The 20526-nt window shown below is 41.4% G+C and overlaps 1 protein-coding gene across 2 annotated transcripts; it reads left to right on the top strand.

Moving 5' to 3' along the window:
- The first annotated feature begins 7754 nt into the window (after nucleotides 1-7754).
- Nucleotides 7755-11308, top strand: CDKN2AIP (CDKN2A interacting protein). Of its 2 annotated transcripts, none has more exons than XM_054566191.1 (3): nucleotides 7755-8198; nucleotides 8674-8804; nucleotides 9226-11308. In XM_054566191.1, the coding sequence occupies exons 1-3, from the start codon at nucleotides 7927-7929 to the stop codon at nucleotides 10572-10574; spliced, it is 1752 nt and encodes a 583-aa protein (XP_054422166.1). In that variant the 5' UTR covers nucleotides 7755-7926; the 3' UTR covers nucleotides 10575-11308. The 2 variants fall into 2 exon arrangements, with proteins under 2 accessions (XP_054422166.1, XP_054422167.1); XM_054566192.1 differs by having other exon boundaries at nucleotides 8674-8773; nucleotides 9226-9361.
- The last annotated feature ends 9218 nt before the right edge of the window (nucleotides 11309-20526 follow it).

Genomic DNA, 20526 nt, shown 5'->3' with positions numbered 1-20526 from the left:
CTCTCAGAACCAATAACTAGAGCATTATGATCTTTGCCTTTCAAGACAACCAAAAGTGATGCTCAAACCACAGTCCTGCCAGGCCACAATCCTATGACTCGAAGCCACTAAGGCAACCACAGAGCCCCATGAGTCCCCACACTTCCAGCTGCCCCCGCAATGCTGAGCTGAAGCCTTCTACCGCCGTCGGCTGCCACCTCCGTGTGTTCTGAACCGTGCCGCCAGATCTTCCCACACTAATGAGCTGATTCGTGGCTCTGGAGGTAATAGGACTGTTTTTTCCCTTTTCTATTTCCCAGTGCTAGTTTCATACGGCAGTGATAATAGGAGCGTTCTTGATCCTCTTAAGCTCTAGCATGGAAAAATAAATGTGGATAAATATCCCCCACACTCCTCACCTGTATCAAAGCCCTGTGGAATCAATTCCGCCCCACCGAGCCCTGCTGAAACGAATGGAATAAGCTCCTGAATTCATTTCCATGGGACTTGGCATGGTAAAAATAACTGGATTGCGCTGCACCCTCATGCTTCTTCCAGGAAACAGAGAAAATGTGCCTTCGTTGGAAGGCGGGGGTGGAAACTCCATGGAGGGCAGCCAGGTTTCACCCTGTGTTTTGGGTACCGCCTTGGGGGCGGCCTTATCAAGTCCCCAGTGGGCCTGGCAGCACTACCCTCAACGGGGTGTTTAAAACTGGCTTCCATTGGGAGAAGGGGAACACTTCTTTTGTTCCCATCTTTAACATTAACTGCACAGTATTACCGCTACCAATGAGGTATTTAACATCAAAATCGCCTTCACTGGTGACAAGAAAAACACCATGTTTTCTTCCTTAAAGCTGAGGTTTTTGAAAACTCATTCTATTCAACCAACAGTGGCATAGGAGAGGAGGAGAGAAGATGGGATTTTTTAAATCTTGCCTTTGATTGGTTGCCTGTCAAAGGTTCCCAGCATTCTTTCTAAGTGTCTAGACTACTTAGCCAAACACTCATCTGTCCCTCTGCTTTATTCCCCCCATTATATTTTAATTTTTTATTTATTCATATGAGAGAGAGAGAGAGAGAGAGAGAGAGAGAGAGAGAGAGAGAGAGAGAGAGACAAACCTTGATTTGTTGTTCCACATATTGACATGTTCATTAGTTGGTTCTTGTAAGTGCCCTGACTGGGGAGTGAACCCACCCCTTGGTGTATCAGAACAGCGCTCTAACTGACTGAGCTACTCGGCCAGGGCTAGGCTAAGGGTTTTTTAAGGGGTGAGGGAACAGATGTGTAGAAGTGCTGCTGGGGTAAGTTTTAACTAAAGGACCTTGGAACTTGACTATCTGCGGTAAAGGGGTGCCGACACCAGATCTTCCTGAGCAACCGCCTCTTTGCTCCTGAAGGTTATGTCCTGGTCCTTTGGTTCTGCGTGTGTGTTAGGGGGAGACAGGCAGCAAGACTTTGGTTCTGGGTGCAGCTGGAGGTCAGAGTTCCCTCATCTGCCCATGCTTCGGCTGTCTGACATGAAGCTGTGGTCTGTTGTCTCTGAAAGCAACTCAGCATCTTGTTAAACAAGACAGGACCATTTTGAGCTGGTGCTGTGGGTACGCAATCACACATTTGTGTCCTGGAGCCTCGGTACAAAGAAACACAAATTGTCTATCCTAGTTTCCAAACTGCCTAATAATTAAGTGGATTATTACTGTTGTAATCTTAGTTTTAGCTCAGTTCCTATTTCTTTTGCAGCCACTACACCTTGTGAGTTCATCAAAATTGCTGAGTCATTAAACTTCACCAAGGAGTAAAATGTGTCAGGAGACAAAATTCTAGACCAGAAGTCAGTAGACTACATGCCTTGCCTTCTTATTTTTCCTCTTACATTAACCAGTTGACCTTAGGCAATCACTTAACTGCTCTGACCTCAGCTTCCTCATCTATAATATAAACACAGTCTTCAGTTTCCCTTCCAGCTCTAACTTTCCATGATTCTGAAGGGCCAGGATCAATCTGTTATTTTATGAGAACTGAAACAGTACTTCCTCAAATAGTAACCCCTCTCTGATATCTGTCTGTATCTTTCTCCTAAAGTTATTTTTTAATTTTTTAAATAGTTTATTGATTATGCTATTACACTTGTCCCATTTTTTCTCCCCATTATTCCCCTTCACTCTGCACCCCTCCTCCCACCAGCATTCCCCCACTTAGTTCATGTCCATGGTCGTACATATAAGTTCTTTGGTGTCACCATTTCCCATACTATTCTTAACCTCCCCCTGTCTATTTTGTACCTACAATTTATCCTTCTTATTCCCTGTACCTTTTCCCCCATTATTCCCCTCCCCCTCCCTGCTAATAACTCTCCATGTGATCTCCATTTCTGTGATTCTGTTCCTGTTCTAGTTGTTTGCTTAGTTTGTTTTTGTTTTTGCTTTTTTAGGTTCAGTTGTTGATAGTTTTGAGTTTGTTGTCATTTTACTGTTCATATTTTTGATCATCTTTTTCTTAAATAAATCCCGTTAACGTTTCATATAATAAGGGCTTGGTGATGATGAACTCCTTTAACTTCATCTTATCTAGGAAGCACGTTATCTGCCCTTCCATTCTAAACGATAGCTTTGCAAGATAGAGTAATCTTGGATGTCTTTGCCTTTCATGACTTTGAATACTTCTTTCCAGCCCCTTCTGGCCTGTAAGGTTTCTTTAGAGAAATCAGCTTAGTCCTATGGGAACTACTTTGTAGGTAACTGTCTCCTTTTCTCTTGCTGCTTTTAAGATACTCCCCTTATCTTTAATCTTGTGTAATGTAATTATGATGTGCCCTGGTGTGTGCTTCCTTTGGTCCAACTTGTTTGGGACTCTCTGTGCTTCTTGGACTCACATGTCTATTTTCCTTGCCATATTGGGGAAATTTTCCATCATTATTTTTTTCAAGTAAGTTTTCAGTTTCTTGCTCTTCCTCTTCTCCTTCTGGCACCCCTACCCTATAATTCAGATGTTGGAATGTTTAAAGTTGTCCCAGAGGTTCCTACGCGTCTCCTCATTTTTTTGAATTCTTGTTTCTTCATTATGTTTTGGTTAAATGTTCATTTCTTCTTTCTGCTCCAAATTGTCGATTTGAGTCCTGGTTTCCTTCCCTTCACTGTTGGTTCCCTGTATATTTTTCTTTATTTCACTTTGCATAGCCTTCACTTTTTCCTCCATGTTGCGACCATACTCAACCAATTCTGTGAGCATCCTGATTACCAGTGTTTTGAACCCTACATCTGATAGATTGACTCTATCTCTTCATAGCTTAGTTCTATTTTTAGAGCTTTGATCTGTTCTTTCATTTGGGCCATATTTCTTTGTCTCAGAGCGCCTATTACATTGTAAGGCATGGAGCCTTATGTATTCGCCAGGGCAGGGCAACCCAGGTCACTGTCTTGTGATGCTGTATGTGGGGGAGGAGTCTGAGAGGGAATAATGCTGCTCGCTGAGCTCTGGCCGGTTTTCAGTCACTTCCCCCGCTACCTACAAGCAAATCAGTCCCTTGTGGTGCTGATTCCTGGGTGGGTGGGCTTGTGTACATTCGACGACCCTTTGGGTCTCTCCAATGTACTCTCTCGGGAGGCTGGGAGTTTCTCCTGCTGCCACAACCCCCACAGGTTTTTACAGCCAGAGGTTTTGAGGCTTTCTTTTCCCACGCTGGAACCCTGCATTGGGTGGTCTATCTCGCTCCCCAGCTGTTCCTCCCAGTTTATCCACACATGATTGTGGGACTACCCGGTCCTCCTGCTGCTTCCTTGCCTCGCATCTGCTCCACCTCGGTTCCCATCTCTGCCCCTCCTACTTGTCTGGATGGATATTTCTTCTTTAACTCCTTGGTTGTCGGACTTCCATACAGTTCGATTTTCTGGCAGTTCTGGTTATTTTTTTATTTAAATTGATTGTTGTCCTTCTTTTGGTTGTGCAAGGAGGCAAAGTGTATCTACCTACACCTCGGTCTTGGCCAGGAGTCTTTCTCTTAAATTTAAATCCCCGCATTCTGAGATCAGGCACAGGTGAAGATTTTCACAAAGGAACAGGAAGTACATACAATAATATCTCATCTCACTCACATTAGGAAGAACATGAAGACTAAAAAGACAAAATTGTTTTCAGGAAAGCTCTTCATACAACTAAAGAAATGTGAGAAGTGTGATAAAAAGATTATATCAGTTTGGCTACAATGTGGAGAAAAAGAAGGCCTCCAACAAAATTGTCTTGTGTCATGTGAAACTGCTTATTATCACCCTTTCTGGTATTGGTGATTCTTCTGTTCACATGGTTGTTACCTCCATTTCCTGGAGTATAAATTCTTTCATTTATTGAGTTTATTTTCCTTGCATGAGACTGACCCTACTCAGATGTTTCATTACTCTTAGGATGGACCCATGGATCAGATTTGTACAATCAGAATACTTCATACCCCTAGTTAGAATGTTTATTTAAGGCATACATATATGACCCAATAGAACCAATGGATTCTTAACAGAACCTTGTGGGATTGGCAGAAACTCTCAGGAAAAATAAATCCTGGTGGAGAACATGTGCCGTGGACTACCAGGAACCATCTTACCACCATGCAGGAAGAGCTTGCCCAAGATTGAAGCTAACACAGCGAAAGCACAGAAGTGAAAAGAAAAGCTTCCTAATTACAGCATATTGTTTGAGTACCTGGAGCCCACAGTCTACAGTCTACTCCCTGGACTGTGAGTAACAGCCAATAAATTCCCTTTTTCTTTCAGCAAAAGCCATTTTAAATCATAATTTTTGTCACTGCAACTGAAATTAATCAAACTAGAATTTGTGAACCTGTAGAGAAAGTCCTTAGTTCTCTACGTCTTCACATCAGTAGATGCCCAAGGAGGCTTTCTAAAATCGGGGTAGTCACTAAGCCACAAGGAAAGAAGGTACAGACATACCTCTGAGACATTACGGGTTTGGTTCCAGACCACCACAATAAAGCAAATACCATTCCACCATTATTCTAAACCTGCGTAACTTTTCATCAAATAATTCCTTTCCTTTTTAGCAATTTCTGGCATTGAGAGCCATAGTCCTGAATACCGCAATAGGCATAAAGAACCTAGAGTAACAAAAGACTCTGGGGGTGGAGAGTGGGGGGTGGGGAGGAGGTTGTTTCTGTAACAATACCACAGTAAACAGAGTCACATGAATTTTTTGGTTTCCCCGTGCACATAAAAGTTATGTTTACACTATACTACAGTCTATTAAATGTGCAATAGCATCATGTCTGAAAAAACAATGTACGTACCTTAATTACAAAATACTTAGTGCTAAAAAACGCTAACCATCACCTGAGCCTTCAGCGAGTTGTAGCCTTTTTGGTGGTGGAGCATCCTGCCTCAATGTTAATGAAAATGCAGTATCTGCCGATCAAGGGAAGTACAATTAAACAAGGTCTGCCTGGGCAGTGGAATCGTATTTTTCATTTACATGTTGAGCTTAGAAACTAGCCCCCATGAAAGATAGCTTCACAATCTTACTTCATTCTCACGGCAGCAAACAAATGTACTGACGTTTATTTATGTTGGCTTAATGTAAAACAAAATCATCCAGGCAGAGCCAACGCTTCCCTCCCTCACCAACCCCACCGTTGATTTTCACAAGTTAGTTTCTCATCTTTTCTCTCTGAAACCCTCCAGGCCAGAAAGGCATGTAGGAATTGGTCCCCTTATGATGGGAAGGCCTTTAAAAATAATAAATAAATGCTACTCTTCCCAACTTTGTGGTTCTTGGTCTACGCCCTCAACTTTTATATGCAATGTCAACTTTATAGGAATGAAAAAAAATACATGTATCTTTTCTGCCAAGTACCCACTTTTTTCTAATGAAAACTTCAGCTAATAAAAACCTGAAGGTCTCTTTGCTCTTATTATAACTTTATAAAATAATTTGAAATTCAGGCTCTATTTCTCTCCCTTCAAGGCAAAGAAGCCCACGTGGAAGGCTATAGGGCAACAACCAAAAAAGTGAGAACATTCTTGGTTTAAAATGCTCAAATATTATCTAGGTATGTAATCATAGAGTCTTTTACTTGCTAACTCCCCCTTGCCAAAGAGCTCATGAAAGCAGACCATAAAATTGTCCAGTCTTTTAAATTGCTGAATTTCTGCATTCTTGCACCCCTCCAAAGTTTTGGCAATTTTCCCTGAAGAGCAAAACTAGATGCTAGACCCAAAATTTCAAAATTTCTTTGTGCTTAAATGTTAAGTTTCTTTTGGCACAGAAGCAAAGTGGACAGTTATTTTCACAGAATAGCTGAATTTTTATTGTTCCAGCAAGTATACAGGGTGCGGCAAAAATACGTTTACACTTGAATACACAGAACAGTTTATTCTTGTATACATTCTTAATTATTGTATTAATTTCCATACAAACAACTGTAAGCCTACTTTTGCCCCATGTATAAATACATGGCTTTTTAAAATTGTTAATCTCATCTACGTGATCATTTTTTTGATTATTCTGATTCCAGCATTTTAAAATCAAATCTACATTTAGTGAAAGGACCTTTTTATTTCATAAATTGTCGTTATTATATTACCTATTTTAGTTTATTAATCATATACAGGGTCTGGCACAAATGCCCCTTTTATTACAAAATCATAAGCATGTAATTTTGTGACGTGACAATATCACACTCAAACACACCATATGACATTTTCGGTGAAATGTTCAAATTAAAACTATAAATTATTACACCCATATTATTATTCTACTAGCAACACTCAAGCAGGCATTACTTCTGCTGGACCCTGTACATGAAATTGGAAACATATAATAACCAAGCCAGCAGTTAAGTGCTGTTAGTGGGAGCATTCTATAGTACGGGGAAAAAAACGCAAGGAAAAAATAGCTCTAAAAGGAAAAGGGTTGGGGCGGTGGGGATAAACAGGCACTTTTCCAAACCGCCGCCTGCCTATTTGTCCATTTGGGGGGTTATTGTTAAAGGAAACACGACAGATGCAGAACGTCCTCTGCGGGGCGTTGTCACCGACCAAAAACCACCCCGGGAGCAAGCGGCGATTGCGGGGCAGAACTGCGGAAAGCACACCAAACCCAACCCTGCAGGGCAAGGCCGAGTATCAAAGACTGTGCTCCTCAGGGCAAAAAGAACCGGGTTAATGGTTACACCGTATTATCTCTGTTATTACTATTAAGCTATCATGCACCCACGCATTTCTAAATGCGCGGACACCGGGACAGCCTCAGAAGGCTTCGCTGGTCTGCATTCAGACAGCGCTCCAAGCTGTTTCCGACACAATCAAAAGATGGAGGCGAGCTTTTATTTTGGCTCCGCTCAAAGCCAGAGACTCGGGTGGAGACGTACGGCCCCGGACGCGCCGAGACGACGGGAGAGGACTTTGCCCGGTCGCTGGGCGGCCGGGAGCCCCGCCTCCCTCGCCAGGACTCCCGGCGCCGAGGCGGGCCCGGGCGGGGGAGGGCGGCTGCGGAGCACGCGGCGTCACAAAGCCGAGCCCGAACGCTTGGGTTCGTGCCGAGGTCCCGGGCACCCCGTGAGTCCACTTGCGGCCCGCCCTCGCGGGGCGGGTGGTGCGAACCCCACCTCCCCTCCCTCGCGTCCCCGCCTCCCGCGAAGCTCCCCAGTCTGGGCGGCTGCGCCTCAGCCGCAAGCACGCCGCGAGGCGTTCTGGGAGAGCCGCGCCGGAAGGACGCACGGGCGCTCGGCGGCAGCGAGGTTATAAAAGGGAAGGAGCCGGCGGCGGGCGGAAGTGGGCGGTCCAGCTGCTCCGGGCGTTGTTGTTTGGGGTCTGGGCCTCCTGAGGGGCGTTCTCTAGGGGCCCGCCGGTGCAGGCCGCAGTGACAGGGCCGCTCGCCCGGCGCACCCGCCTCGTTCCCGGTGCAGCGTCTGCTCGCGGCCTCCGCGACCCTGCAGGCCCAACATGGCGCAGGAGGTGTCGGAGTACCTGAGCCAGAACCCGCGAGTGGCCGCCTGGGTGGAGGCGCTGCGCTGCGACGGCGAGACTGACAAACACTGGCGCCACCGCCGGGAGTTTCTGCTCCGCAACGCCGGGGAGCTGGCCCCCACGGGCGGCGCTGCCTCCCCCGACACGGAGGACGCTGCCGACGCCGAGGGCGGGAGCCGCAGTCGGCAGCTGCAGCAGCTCATCTCCTTTTCCATGGCCTGGGCCAACCACGTCTTCCTCGGGTGCCGGTGAGTGAGGAGGCGCCGCGGAGCAGCTCTCCGGGTTTTGCGTTCAGCCCGGGGACGGCGGCGCGGAGCCGTCCGCGGGGAGGGGAAGCTGTGGAGCGCGGGAACCCGCGGGGCCGGCTGCCCTCTAGGGTGAGAAGGGCGTCTCTGCCGGAAGCCGACATTGTGCACGGCCCGTCGGCGCCCCGTCTGTCGGCGCCCCGCCTGGGGGGCGGGGGTCGCCTGGTGGTGTCGGCCGACGGCGCTCTTGTGGCTGGACGCCCAGTTTGAGGTTGGTAAGGGGCGACCCCGCCTCCCAGGCGCTGGGGCACTTGTGTCTGCGGTTCCAGGAAGCAGTTCCTGGCGGTTGGGACACTCTTAATTACAACCAGGAAATGCCGTTCCCGTGGCCCGTGTTCGCACACCAGAAGTGGTAACTTAAGGGAAAAAAGGAAAAAAACCAAACACTTCTTGAAAGTGGCTTTTTCTTCTTTTTCAGGTACCCTCAAAAAGTTATGGATAAAATACTTAGTATGGCTGAAGGCATCAAAGTGACAGATGCTCCAATCCATACAACAAGAGACGAACTGGTTGCCAAGGTGAAGAAAAGAGGGATATCAAGTAGCAATGGTTAGCAGATCATAGATGTGAACATACATAGGAGCTTAGAACATAAGTTTGATATAATTAGGAATTACTGTTGTTATGTTTTTAACGAGCTGGAATTTATGTAATGTTAATCAAGTTGAAATGTTAAGCCTAATTTATGTGTCTGTGTTTTTTAGGCTCTGAGTTTGACAGTTTCCTTTAACCGCTTTGGATTTTGAAGTGCCAAATGTCTATGCTGTTGATTTTTTAATATTAGAAATTAATGATCTTATTCAGTGCTGTTTTAAGAAATTAATGAAGCTATTCCACACATTTTAAAGAAACTACAGTTCCTGAAATATTTTTGCCTTGTGTTTTTATTTTAATGAATATATGTCTTGTAAATGTTCAGCTGATGTGTATAAGGGAGACTTAGTCACATATCTCTTTTTCTTCTTTTTAGAAGGGGTAGAAGAGCCAACGAAAAAACGAGTTATAGAAGGAAAAAACAATTCCGCAGTTGAGCAAGATCATGCAAAAACTTCTGCCAAAACAGAACGTGCATCAGCTCAGCAGGAAAACAGCTCAGTGGGGACGGGGTCCTCTACCAAGTCAGAGAGTGGTGGGAACTCCGCTCGGAGCTCAGGCACCTCAAATCAGAGCGGCTCCACAAGTGACGGAGATCCATCTGTCTCCAGCCAAAGCAGCAGCAGCATTTCTTCTCAGGTAACAACGGCAGGGTCTGGAAAAGCTTCTGAATCAGAAGCCCCAGATAAACATGGTTCGGCATCACTTGTTTCTGCGTTGTTGAAATCCAGTGTGAATAGTCATGTGACCCCGTCCACAGATTCCAGTCAACAAAGTGGATCACCTAAAAAGAGTGCTTTGGAAGGCTCTTCAGTCTCAGCTTCTCCAAGCATCTCAGAGATCGAGGTGCCCTTGTTGGGCACCTCAGGAAGCTCAGAAGTAGAGTTGCCACTGTTGTCTTCTAAACCTAGTTCAGAGACAGCTTCAAGTGGGTTAACTCCCAAAACCAGCTCAGAGGCAAGTGTTTCATCATCGGTTTCTAAAAACAGTTCCTCGTCAGGCACATCCTTACTAACTCCCAAGAGCAGCACATTAGCAAACACATCCATGCTGACTTCCAAAAGCACTTCGCAGGTAGCTGCATCACTGTTAGGTTCTAAGAGCAGCCCACAGACCAGTGGACCTCTTGCTTCCAAAAGCACTTCTTTAGCAAGTGTGTCCCAGCTGGCGTCTAAGAGTAGTTCTCAGACTAGCACATCCCAGCTGCCTTCTAAAAGTACTTCCCAGTCAAGTGAAACGTCTGTCAAATTCTCATGTTCCAAGTTAACCAATGAAGATGTGAAACAGAAGCAACCTTTTTTCAACAGACTGTATAAAACAGTGGCGTGGAAGTTGGTAGCTGTTGGTGGCTTTAGTCCCAATGTGAATCATGGAGAGCTCCTAAACGCAGCCATTGAGGCTCTGAAGGCGACACTGGATGTGTTTTTTGTCCCGCTAAAAGAACTGGCAGATCTGCCCCAGAATAAGAGCTCTCAAGAAAGTATTGTTTGTGAGTTGAGATGCAAGTCTGTGTATTTGGGCACTGGCTGTGGAAAAAGCAAAGAAAATGCAAAAGCAGTTGCATCAAGAGAAGCATTGAAGTTATTTCTCAAGAAAAAGGTGGTGGTAAAAATATGTAAAAGGAAATACAGAGGCAGTGAAATAGAAGACCTAGTGCTCCTTGATGAGGAATCAAGGCCTGTTAACTTACCTCCGGCATTAAAACATCCTCAAGAATTGCTATAATACGTGCAAAATATCACTGTATACAGTATCTGGTATTGTTAGCGAAAAACTGGCTTACTTTTGTATAATAGAAACATGGGCTTTCACAAATTTTATATTGCTTTTTTCCAGTTTTGCAGAAAATTTACATTCTCGTTCTCTTCACACAGTAGATGTTGTAAATAATGAATGACAGTACACATTAAAAGATAGGCATTAACAGCATACCAATATGCTGTTTGCTGAAAAAAATACTGTCTTCTATTTTTAATGATACATTAGGTACGATGTGTAGTTCTGTAGAGTCTTAAAACTTTTGTACTACTATTGATTTGGTGAAAATGTATTAAGTTGTCTACCATACTTTTTGTTTTCCCTAGTGGAATCAACCTCTCACATCAAGAAAAGGGGACCATAGTATTTGAATGTCTGAAAGTCTGAAGCTTAAGGTTTTGAGAACGTTGCCCATAATGTTGAACATGTCTGTTAAAGAATAAAAGAAAAAATAGTTGCCTCAGACTATTTTTATGAGAAGTTGTAAACATTTTTTTGATACAAAGCAGTATAAAGTACTTAAGGTTATTTTATTCTGAAGTTGTTTAAAATCACCATGATTTTGACCACTGAAGATTCTTTAAGTGGGTTAATAATTTATGTTTTAAGGTAAAATACAATTTACACTTTTTCTTAAAAGACATAAATGTGGGTTTCTATATTAAGCATATTTTGTGACTACTGCTATTAACAGATTGATTTGTTTAGATATTAAATGCTTTAAGCTATTTTACCTTTTCAAGAAGTTGTGTTTTTTTTCCCCCGTTAAGGCAGAACCAATTCCTGCAAATAAGTGTCCCACTGGTAATCATTTTAAATTACAACCAAGTCATTTTCATCGCTGATGGACAACTTTATGAGTAGAGAAGGAACAGTTTGCAAATCCAGCACTGCATGGGGTTGTTTTTTTTGTTGTTTACAGATCTTAAAAGAATACTGGGGAGAACAGCCATGCTCCTTTAATGAACCTGTTCAATTGAATTACACTTAGTAGTAGTGAAATGGAATCCTGTTTTTGTCAGGTGATTCTAAAATTGTACTAGTGTATTGTAGTACATTATGTTTCATTTTTCTTCAGACTCTGGCCCAGTAGGTTTTATCTTTGTGGCTTTTCTTCTGGCTTTCAGGGTGCTGCATATTGAGCAGTAATGGGGATAATGTACAGAGAAAAATTAAGAAATGACCTTTCTCATCATGCCAGTTATATTAGACTAGGAAAACTGAACATAAGTAGCACAATTTAAGTATGTGGAAGTTATTTCTATTTTATATTCTAGAAATAATTGACAAGGATACCTCATATACTTGAAATCAGAGTTATTTCACCAGATAACCTTTAAAAATTACTGACTTGAGAATGTTAAATTAGATATTGCAGTTACGTCCACATTCTGTAAGTGGGTTGTGAGAAGCAATAACATGAATGTGTGAAAGCACTTTTGATTACCTCTCTTTCCTCAGTCTTGGAATGTGTATATTGTGGGACAATGATTGTCAGAAAGGCGAGCCAAACATTACAAAGAACAAATTCTATAATGTATCAAATTAGGTAGTTTGGTAACTTCCTAAATTGGCTGTTTTTCACGTTAATATAAAGGTTATTGAAAAGATTTTAAATTCTAGTAACATTTTGGTGCAGCAGAATTGGAGGAAGCTGCTTAATGTAAAAATATATTGTTTAATTTGTAAACTTTTATATGCTATAAACATTAAAAGCTTGTAAAATAAATTTTAAAGAGTTCATGATTTAAGAAAAATGCATAGTTTATAATTCAAGATAGTATAGTGCAGAAGAAAACAAGCTTTGGAATCTGTTCTTGAGAATTTAGGCTCCCTCTGGGAATTTAACCTTTAAACTTCATCTGTAAAGGACTGACAGCTGCCTCAGCATAAGGTAGTACACTTAAGGTGCCCGCTATCGTGAAGTATACCTTAGTTTCTTAACTGCTTATATATGTGTTCTGATTTCCTCATGGTCTTATGGCTAACTTTTCTCATTTGGCCCACTTCTCAGATGGAAGAAACTGAAAAAAGAAATTTGGTCAAAGATCAGTTTAAAGCCCCTGATTCCAGAGCCCAAGCTTTTACTATGTTGCATTGCTTACCATTCTCAACCTCTCCAAGTGCTAAAATTTCTGACACTCCCCCTAAGACAGGTTTTCAACAAATGCATTGTTAGTGTCCACAACATCTTTCCAAAGCCTCATTTCCTTGAAATGAGTCACGTTGATAGCTCTTGTTTATTAATGCTTCTTAGTACTTGCATGACCATGTGAGTCAGCTGGGGAATTATCCCGTATGTATGCAGTTGCAAGTTAAGATTATTAAGATGGGAAGAATTCAAACAAACCGTGAGGCCAGGTGATGTCCTGAGACTGATTTCTCTGGACAGTGCTAAAAATTAGAATTTTTTTGGTTTAATGGTAGTTAGAAAGTTGACTTTGAAGAATGGTGTCATGCATTTTTAACCCAAATCTTTGGGTCCATTTATATATAAAGTCCAGTAAGTTATTCAATTAACCTATGTCAAAAAATAGAACTATCAGCACTGTGAGACCTCACCATGTGAATAGCTACCACTTACTGGATACCTACAATAGGTTGATGGTTTACATGTCTTAGTTAAGCCTTTCCAAACCCTATGAGGTGGGTTGGTATTAATGGCTTGGTTCTAAATTTGGGCACTGAGTGTGAATACCAATGAGACGTGCTAGCCTGTGATATTTGTTTCCAGTGTTCTAGAAAACAAGTGTAATAACACTGAGGGAAATTTGAGAAATTTTATTAAACGAGGGAGTTTCTAAAGTAAACTTCAAAGGAAACTGCTCAAATATGTGACTGACATAATCATTGGGAAATACTTTCTAGACATTTGGGACAATGCAAAGGGACAATTTACAGAAGAAATGATAGAATCAAAGATGTAATCAGTAGTTGGAACAAGAATCCTCTCATTGCCGTTTACTATTTGATAATTAAATATTTTTCTATACTAGCCAAGAAAAAGATGAAAAAAGTTCCTCATGAAATAAAAACTAATGGAGGTCTGTGGAGGCATTTCTAATTTATCATAGCCACATGCCCTGTGGTGGTGGACCATGCTTCATAAGGGAGTTATCACCCACGTTCAACCTGCAGTTTGGAAACCAATACGTGGTAGAGCATGTACACCTTTCTGTCCTTGTGTTTCAAAATTCTGAATGCAATTAACCAGGGAAATGCATGTAAAAATAAGAATCCTATTTTGAATATACTCATTTTCCCTGTAATTCACATTCATTAGCTGTCCTTCTGCTACTATGGCTCATAGAGAAAAGGAGAGAAGGATGACGTGACTTTACAGAAGTTCTTACCAGGGATAACGAGGAAGTGAAGATCCACTTGTCCAGTCCTGGTACATTTTCAGAAGTGTAAAGAAGGGAAGCAGGCATTTGAGACGTGGGTCCTGACCTCTGCTTTATAGCCTGAACTTCACCTGTGTCAGAAATGCAGCAGTGGAAGTAATAACAATTTTCATTTGATGAGCTTTCTTGGGTTCTGCGACCATAAACAGTGCATCACTTTGTGGGAGGTTGCAAGAGATAAAAACAGAGGCTTGAATAAGAAATAGCAAAAGTCATCAGGACCATAAATACAGAGCCACTGAGTTGCACAACACCAGGGGGCACCATTCGCATGGACTACAACGCCATTTGATAGAATGAATGATATCTTTTGAAGTTTTGGAATCCCTGAGATTACGAGTAAACTTACTAAAAAGTCTTACTTAAAAAAAGTAATTGGAAATAAACGTTGGTTCTGTGAAGCACAGATAACATATAAATTCTAAAAACTTGGGGGTAGCTGAAGTTATTTCTTGACACTGGGGGCACTGCTTGTTAACAAGTTACTTTTTCCAACATTCTTTTATATAGGGAATTATTTCAAGACAATAGCCTAAAATCAAATTGTCAGGTGAAGTAAGGCTGCTTGGGTTAGATTAAGGATTTTTTCCTATCAACAAACATTGGGGAGAATTGTAGGAACAAGGCGGATGAAGTGTGTCAGCTCAGGTGTGGAATAACACTGACTCTTCGTGGTGTCTCATACAGATAATGTCCCTTAATTACATCAGGTTTGCTTCAGTACATTTGATGTAAACCCATCCTTGCTTGCCCAGCTTCCCGTTCATCTTTTTCTTTGCTCCATTAATTTTTTCTTGGTAGTCACTTTTTGCTGATGTGAGCTAACCTAAATGAGTAAAGATTTTAAGATTTTTACTTTCTGAAGCCAGAGAAGACAGTACTTCAGAAGTTAGACATCCTATAAATATCAGTGTGAGTCTGTTTCTGGGAGAATAGTGAAAAAGCAAAAATTGCTGACCCCTTTTGACCTCCACCCGTATAAAGCAAGAGGGGGAAAGAATGACAAAATAATACAAGGTCAGCTCAGCTCTGTTCCCATGGAACAGATCTGTGAATTTTTTGTTGTCTTTGGTGGTTTTTTAGAATTTAAAATTCCCTTTTTAAGGGAATCCATGCCATAATGTATCAAAGCCAAGCTTCCCTACTGAGCCTCTACCTACAGCAGACAAACTAAACATTAATAGCATATTGATTTTCTGTTGCTGCTATAACAAGTTACCACGAATTTGGGGTTTAATATTTATCTGTAGGTTAGATCCAACATAGGTCTCCCTGGGCTCAAATCAAGTTATTGGCAGCTCTGTGTTCCCTCCTGGAGGCTCTGGGGTGGGAATCTGCTTCCTGCCGTTTCCAGCCTCCAGAGGCTGCTCGCATGTGTGGCTCAGGACCTGCTCCCTCAACTGCAAGGCTAGTAAGGGGGCAGGGGGTCGGGGGGTGAGGCCTCGAAGCACATCACCCTGATCCTCCTGCATTGCATCTTTTTCTGACCCTGACTTCTGATTCTCTCCCACTTTTCTGCCTCCCTGTTCTTTATAGGGACCCCTGTGACCGATTACATAGGTTTCACATGGATACTTCCTATTTTAACATCTTACCAGTTTCATGAATTCTGTCTGCAACATTAACTCTCCTTTGTCATGTAACATAACCTGCTCACAGGCTTTAAGGGTTGGGACATGGATACCCTTAGGGTCCGTTACTCTGCCTACCACAGAGGCCTGAATTCACCACCACCACCACTATTTTTTTAAATCAAACTAAAGTGTTGGCTTTCAAACTTCATAAATGACAAGTGTTGACTGTCTTGCTTCTGAGCAAGTTACAGCATAGAAAGTGGTATAGCTTGAAAAAGAGTTCTGCAGTGCAGTTCAGTAATTGCCGTAAGACTGGTATTTTCAGTGGTGTCAGATGGCAAGTAGTCTCTGCCATGTAATCCTAAAAGTCTAATAAGGGAGCCTCCTGCTACTCCAGGTAACCTTAAATAAGAAAGACTTTCTCTTAAGAGTGAAAATATATTTAGAAGTAAAATCTCAGCTGTAATAGCAAACAAGTTGTTGAGTTTTTCAAGACTTCTTTTGGGGCTCAGGAGACCAGAGTAGAATGGCAACTTTGCCACAATGAAACTAGAGTGTATCGGAATAGCTATGAAATAAGTGCTCCAGGGCAGACTTATTTACTTATTGCCTGACCAACCTCACAAGCATTAAATATCCACTTCTCTTCACTGAGAAAAATACATCTTAAATGTATAGTTCTCAGGTATAGTTGGATGAAGAGTCAAATGTCACATCTAATTATTAAAACACTTGATTGTATATTCTTCATAGCCGTAACAATTAAATCCATCCTAGGCATTTTAAAAATCACATTAAATACCTAAAACTTCAGTGCAGGTATCCTAAAGAGGTTAAAGGGAAGTATCCATAAGGAACATAACAGTATATGTTTCACTTCGCATAATATGTATCATCCCAAAAATCAAAAATTGTTTAAAAAAATTTACAAATCCCAATTTTGTGTAGTTCAAAGAAAGAATATCTTTATTTCATTAGTCTACCACTTTCAAAACATTTTTAAGTGTTCAAACACAGAAGAAAATCAACTGAATTTGAGAATAGTATGCATAATCATTTGGAAACATGTATAATAGTGTTGTGATGGTTAATTTTTCTTTTTTAAATACATACTTTTATATATTTGTGATGGTTTATTTTGTGTATCAACTGGCATGGGCCATGAGGGTGCCCAGGTTTTGGTTAAACATTATCCGGGGTGTGTCTGTGAGAGACGAGATTAACATTTGAATCCGTGGACTTTGAAAGCCCATTGGTGGCCTCGCCCAATCCCCGGAAGGCCTGAGCAGAACGAAAAGGTGGAGCAGAGAGAATCTGCTCTTTGACCATTCAGGCTGGGACATGTCTTCTCTTGCCTTCAGACTCGGACTTGGACTGGAATTCATATCATCAGCTGTCTGGGTCCTCAGACCTTCAGACTCAGCCTGGAACCACTGGCCCTCTCGGTCTCCAGCCTGCTGGCTGCAGATATGGGACTTCTCAGCCTCTAAAACCATGTGAGCCAACTGCACATTCACACAGTCATGTTACATATATTACATATACATATTTTATGTACATATACCAGAGAACAGTTATGTGACTGATGCAGCACTGCCACCCCCACACATACGAAAGCACCTAGAAAACAGTACAGTCGGGTAGAATCAATTTCTTGGAGTTCTTTGAGCCATACAACAGAAATATTATATTAATAGCTGCTTCCTGTACCTCATCCTCTTTGCTGTATGACATCCAGGCTCTTTCCCAACCCTTTTCCTTTCTCATCACCATCTGTGTACACATTCCTCTTTATTAGACACTTCTGCTAAATCCTAATCCTGTAGAGAAGACCACACAGATCATCAAGAGACTTCGGGGACACTTCTTGGGTAAACATATTTCATAGGTCCCTTCTGAGGTCATAAGCAGATGTTATAGGTGGTATTAACACATCACATCAACCTAAATATGAATTTTCAAACACCTGTTCCTTAAAAGGATAAAAATTATTCCACCTTAAAGTACTGAAGTGAGATCACACAAAAATTAAGAAAGGTCAACACATCGAAGGCTATAATGAATGAGGAAAAGGCTACTCATAAACCTCTAAACTGTTAAAAACCGTCACAAAAAAATGTGTTTCTAAGTCCAGAAGGTCGCCGGTTCAATTGCTGGCCAGGTCCCTGGTTGGGGGCATGTGAGAGGCAACTGATCAATATATCTCTTGCACATTGAAGTTTCTCTCCCTCTTTCTCCCTCCCTTCCCCTCTCTAAAAGTAAATAAATAAAATCTTTCAAAAAAAGTAAATTAGAGATGCAATTTAAAAAATTTGTTATCCTCAGGAGGTAGGTCAATATTCACCAAAATGCTTGACCAGATTAACCATGCCAAGGGTAATTAATGTAACCATGACTCCAATAATGCCTCATTAAATAATCAATTAGAATTATTTAAAGTGCAAAAAAGATTTAACAAAAAACTCCTGGCCAGTAGCACTAGTTTATTTATTTATTTATTACAAAAAAATTTGTTGAAATCCTCACCCAAGGACATGCTTAGGGAAGAGGGAAACACTGATGTGAGAGAGAAACATGGATCAGGACACCCTGACTGGGGACCAGACCCTCAACCCAGGCATGTGCTCTGACTGGGAATCAAACCTGTGACCTTTCGGTTTATGGGACAACGTTCCAACCAACCAAGCCACAATGGCCAAGGCTTTAGTTTATTTTTAAAAGACCATTCATACTTCAGCTAGATGACATATATAAGTCATTTGCTGTTGAAATTAAATAAGTTTTAAGGGCATATGCTTTCTACTACTTTTAATCTTGTGATATTCTAAATATTATTGTTCAAGAAATACTAATTTTCCTTTACAGTTAATCTTGTTAAACTTGTCGTAAAACTTCTCCAAAAAAGTAATTTTATAATACCCAGGTCCTGCCCTGGCTGGTAAGGCTCAGTGGATTGAGCATCAGACTGGGAACCAAAGGGTTATTGGTTCGATTCCCAGTCAGGGCACAGGCCTGGGTTGTAGGCCAGGTCCCCCAGTGGGAGGCATGTGAAAAGCAAACACATATTGATGTTTCTCTCCATCTCTTTCTCCCTCCCTTCCCCCTGTCTAAAAGTAAATAAATAAAATAACACAAAATAAAATAATCTTTTAAAAAATATATTTTTTAATCCCAAATTCTTTTTTTTTCTTTTTTTTGGCCATGGGTACCTTTTCCCTTTCCAATGATTATCAGCCAGAAACTATGATTAACTAACATTTGTTTTACTCAAGTTTTTAGGTATAAACGTACTTTGTGAACTGGTATGTGACCCTGGGCAAGTTCCTTGAACTTCTCTGGCTCCCCACATCATCACCTGTAAAACGAAGCCGGTAAGAATGGATCTGTAACAGGGCGCCTCAACCTCTTCCCCATCTCTGCAGCTATGATACCTTAAACTGCCGCCAGTGGCAGTGGCTCCCCCTGCTACGCAGTCAGGCTGCCTGTTGCCTGCTTTCTCTTCTTTGGGGAAATCCTAGATCCAAGATTACCTTTAGCTAGAGAATGACTGAGTCTATAGCTGATTGGGAGATGAAAAATAACCGTCTGAAACTGTGCAACTTTGAAAAGCATTTTTTTTGCCTCTTCTTTCCCTCTATTGATTGAGCACTTTGCAGGGTTCCTGCGTAAGATCATCTTTCTGTGAGGCTGTTAGTAAAACAACAAAAAAGAACATATAATTGTAAGGAAAGGTAAAGTCTATGCCACCACGGCTTTCAATATATTCCCTCCCTACCACTCTTGTGTGTCTATCTGATGAAATTAATAGGAAAATCCCTAAAATTAAGAATTTTAACTCACGCAGTGGCTGATGAGCATTGAGCTAAACTTTAACCTCAAGCTTCCAAAGGTAAGAGGTCGAAGCTTCAATTTACATATGGCTTGGCTACTTCAAGATGCTAGACTATTGTTGGATTCACCGGTTAGCTGCAAGAAACATTTTAAGGTAAGATAGCTCACAAAGATAAAGTGGTATCTGCAACGTGTTGGCATCTCTTCTATCGCACCTATGGATCTAGTCATTACATTTGTATAGGTTGAACAATTAATTTAATTTTTGACAAATTTTTGAGTTTCACCAGCAAAATTAGACAAGTTTGAACTTTGAACATGTATCCTTCCCTAAATTTTAAACCCTTTCCCCTGCTTTTAGGAAACATAATTGCATAATTCAAACTCCTACAATATTGTGACCTAGTTCCTTCTCTTGAAGTTATAAACAGCTCATGTAACTATGGTAACTATCCAGGGAAAATGGAATGTTTTTCTGGTCAGCAATATGCAAAGTATACCATATGCACTTATTCTTTTTCTCTCTGGGATAACAAAGTAGATAATGTTTTTCTTCTTGGTTATGGGTCAATTTTATTATAGTGCATTTTCTCTTGACTACAGTCCCAGGCATTCACTCCCTTCATTAAAATATTTTAGGATCATATTTTGCTGTTAGTAGTCATTCTAAATGTCAAACAGAACTAGATCCACAGTAGGATTGACTGTATATACCAATTTTAAATTTGTTGTCTACCTCATAAAATGTACAGGCTGACATTGCTCGGATTTCTAATATTCATTCTATTTTGAGAACCTGGTGGTTTAACTTTGCCCTGTAGTCCTAACCAGTGTTTCCTTAAAGCAAAAAAACTAAAATGGAATTACATCTTGGAGGTATACTTAGACCCTGGAGTTATTTCCAGTTTGTAGTTATTTTTAAAAAGCTTCATTTTAGCTCTACTTTTTTCCCTACAATTAATGTGTACTACATATGCAATAACGCAATTAAATCTTTAAAAACTGAGCTCAGTGGAAATGCAAGTGGTTTCTTTTTAAGTTACATATTGTACTAATAAGTTGATTTAAAAGTTTTAGGGGTTTTTCAGTACAATTTAAAACGCTTCACTA

The sequence above is a fragment of the Pteronotus mesoamericanus genome, unplaced genomic scaffold (assembly GCF_021234165.1).
Source record: "Pteronotus mesoamericanus isolate MK-2021 breed Mesoamerican mustached bat unplaced genomic scaffold, CSHL_Meso_final contig_169, whole genome shotgun sequence".
Classification (NCBI taxonomy): domain Eukaryota; kingdom Metazoa; phylum Chordata; class Mammalia; order Chiroptera; family Mormoopidae; genus Pteronotus; species Pteronotus mesoamericanus.
Note: the sequence above shows the minus strand (reverse complement) of the source record. Positions and strands in the feature narration are given on the sequence as shown.

What these genes read in the sequence shown, in the direction of transcription:
- CDKN2AIP (XM_054566191.1), top strand. Translation starts at nt 7,927, where the DNA reads ATGGCGCAGGAGGTGTCGGAGTACCTGAGCCAGAACCCGCGAGTGGCC. An exon ending in CACGTCTTCCTCGGGTGCCG is followed by an intron (nt 8,199 to 8,673) that starts GTGAGTGAGGAG and finishes CTTCTTTTTCAG; the next exon opens with GTACCCTCAAAAAGTTATGG. An exon ending in AGGGATATCAAGTAGCAATG is followed by an intron (nt 8,805 to 9,225) that starts GTTAGCAGATCA and finishes TCTTCTTTTTAG; the next exon opens with AAGGGGTAGAAGAGCCAACG.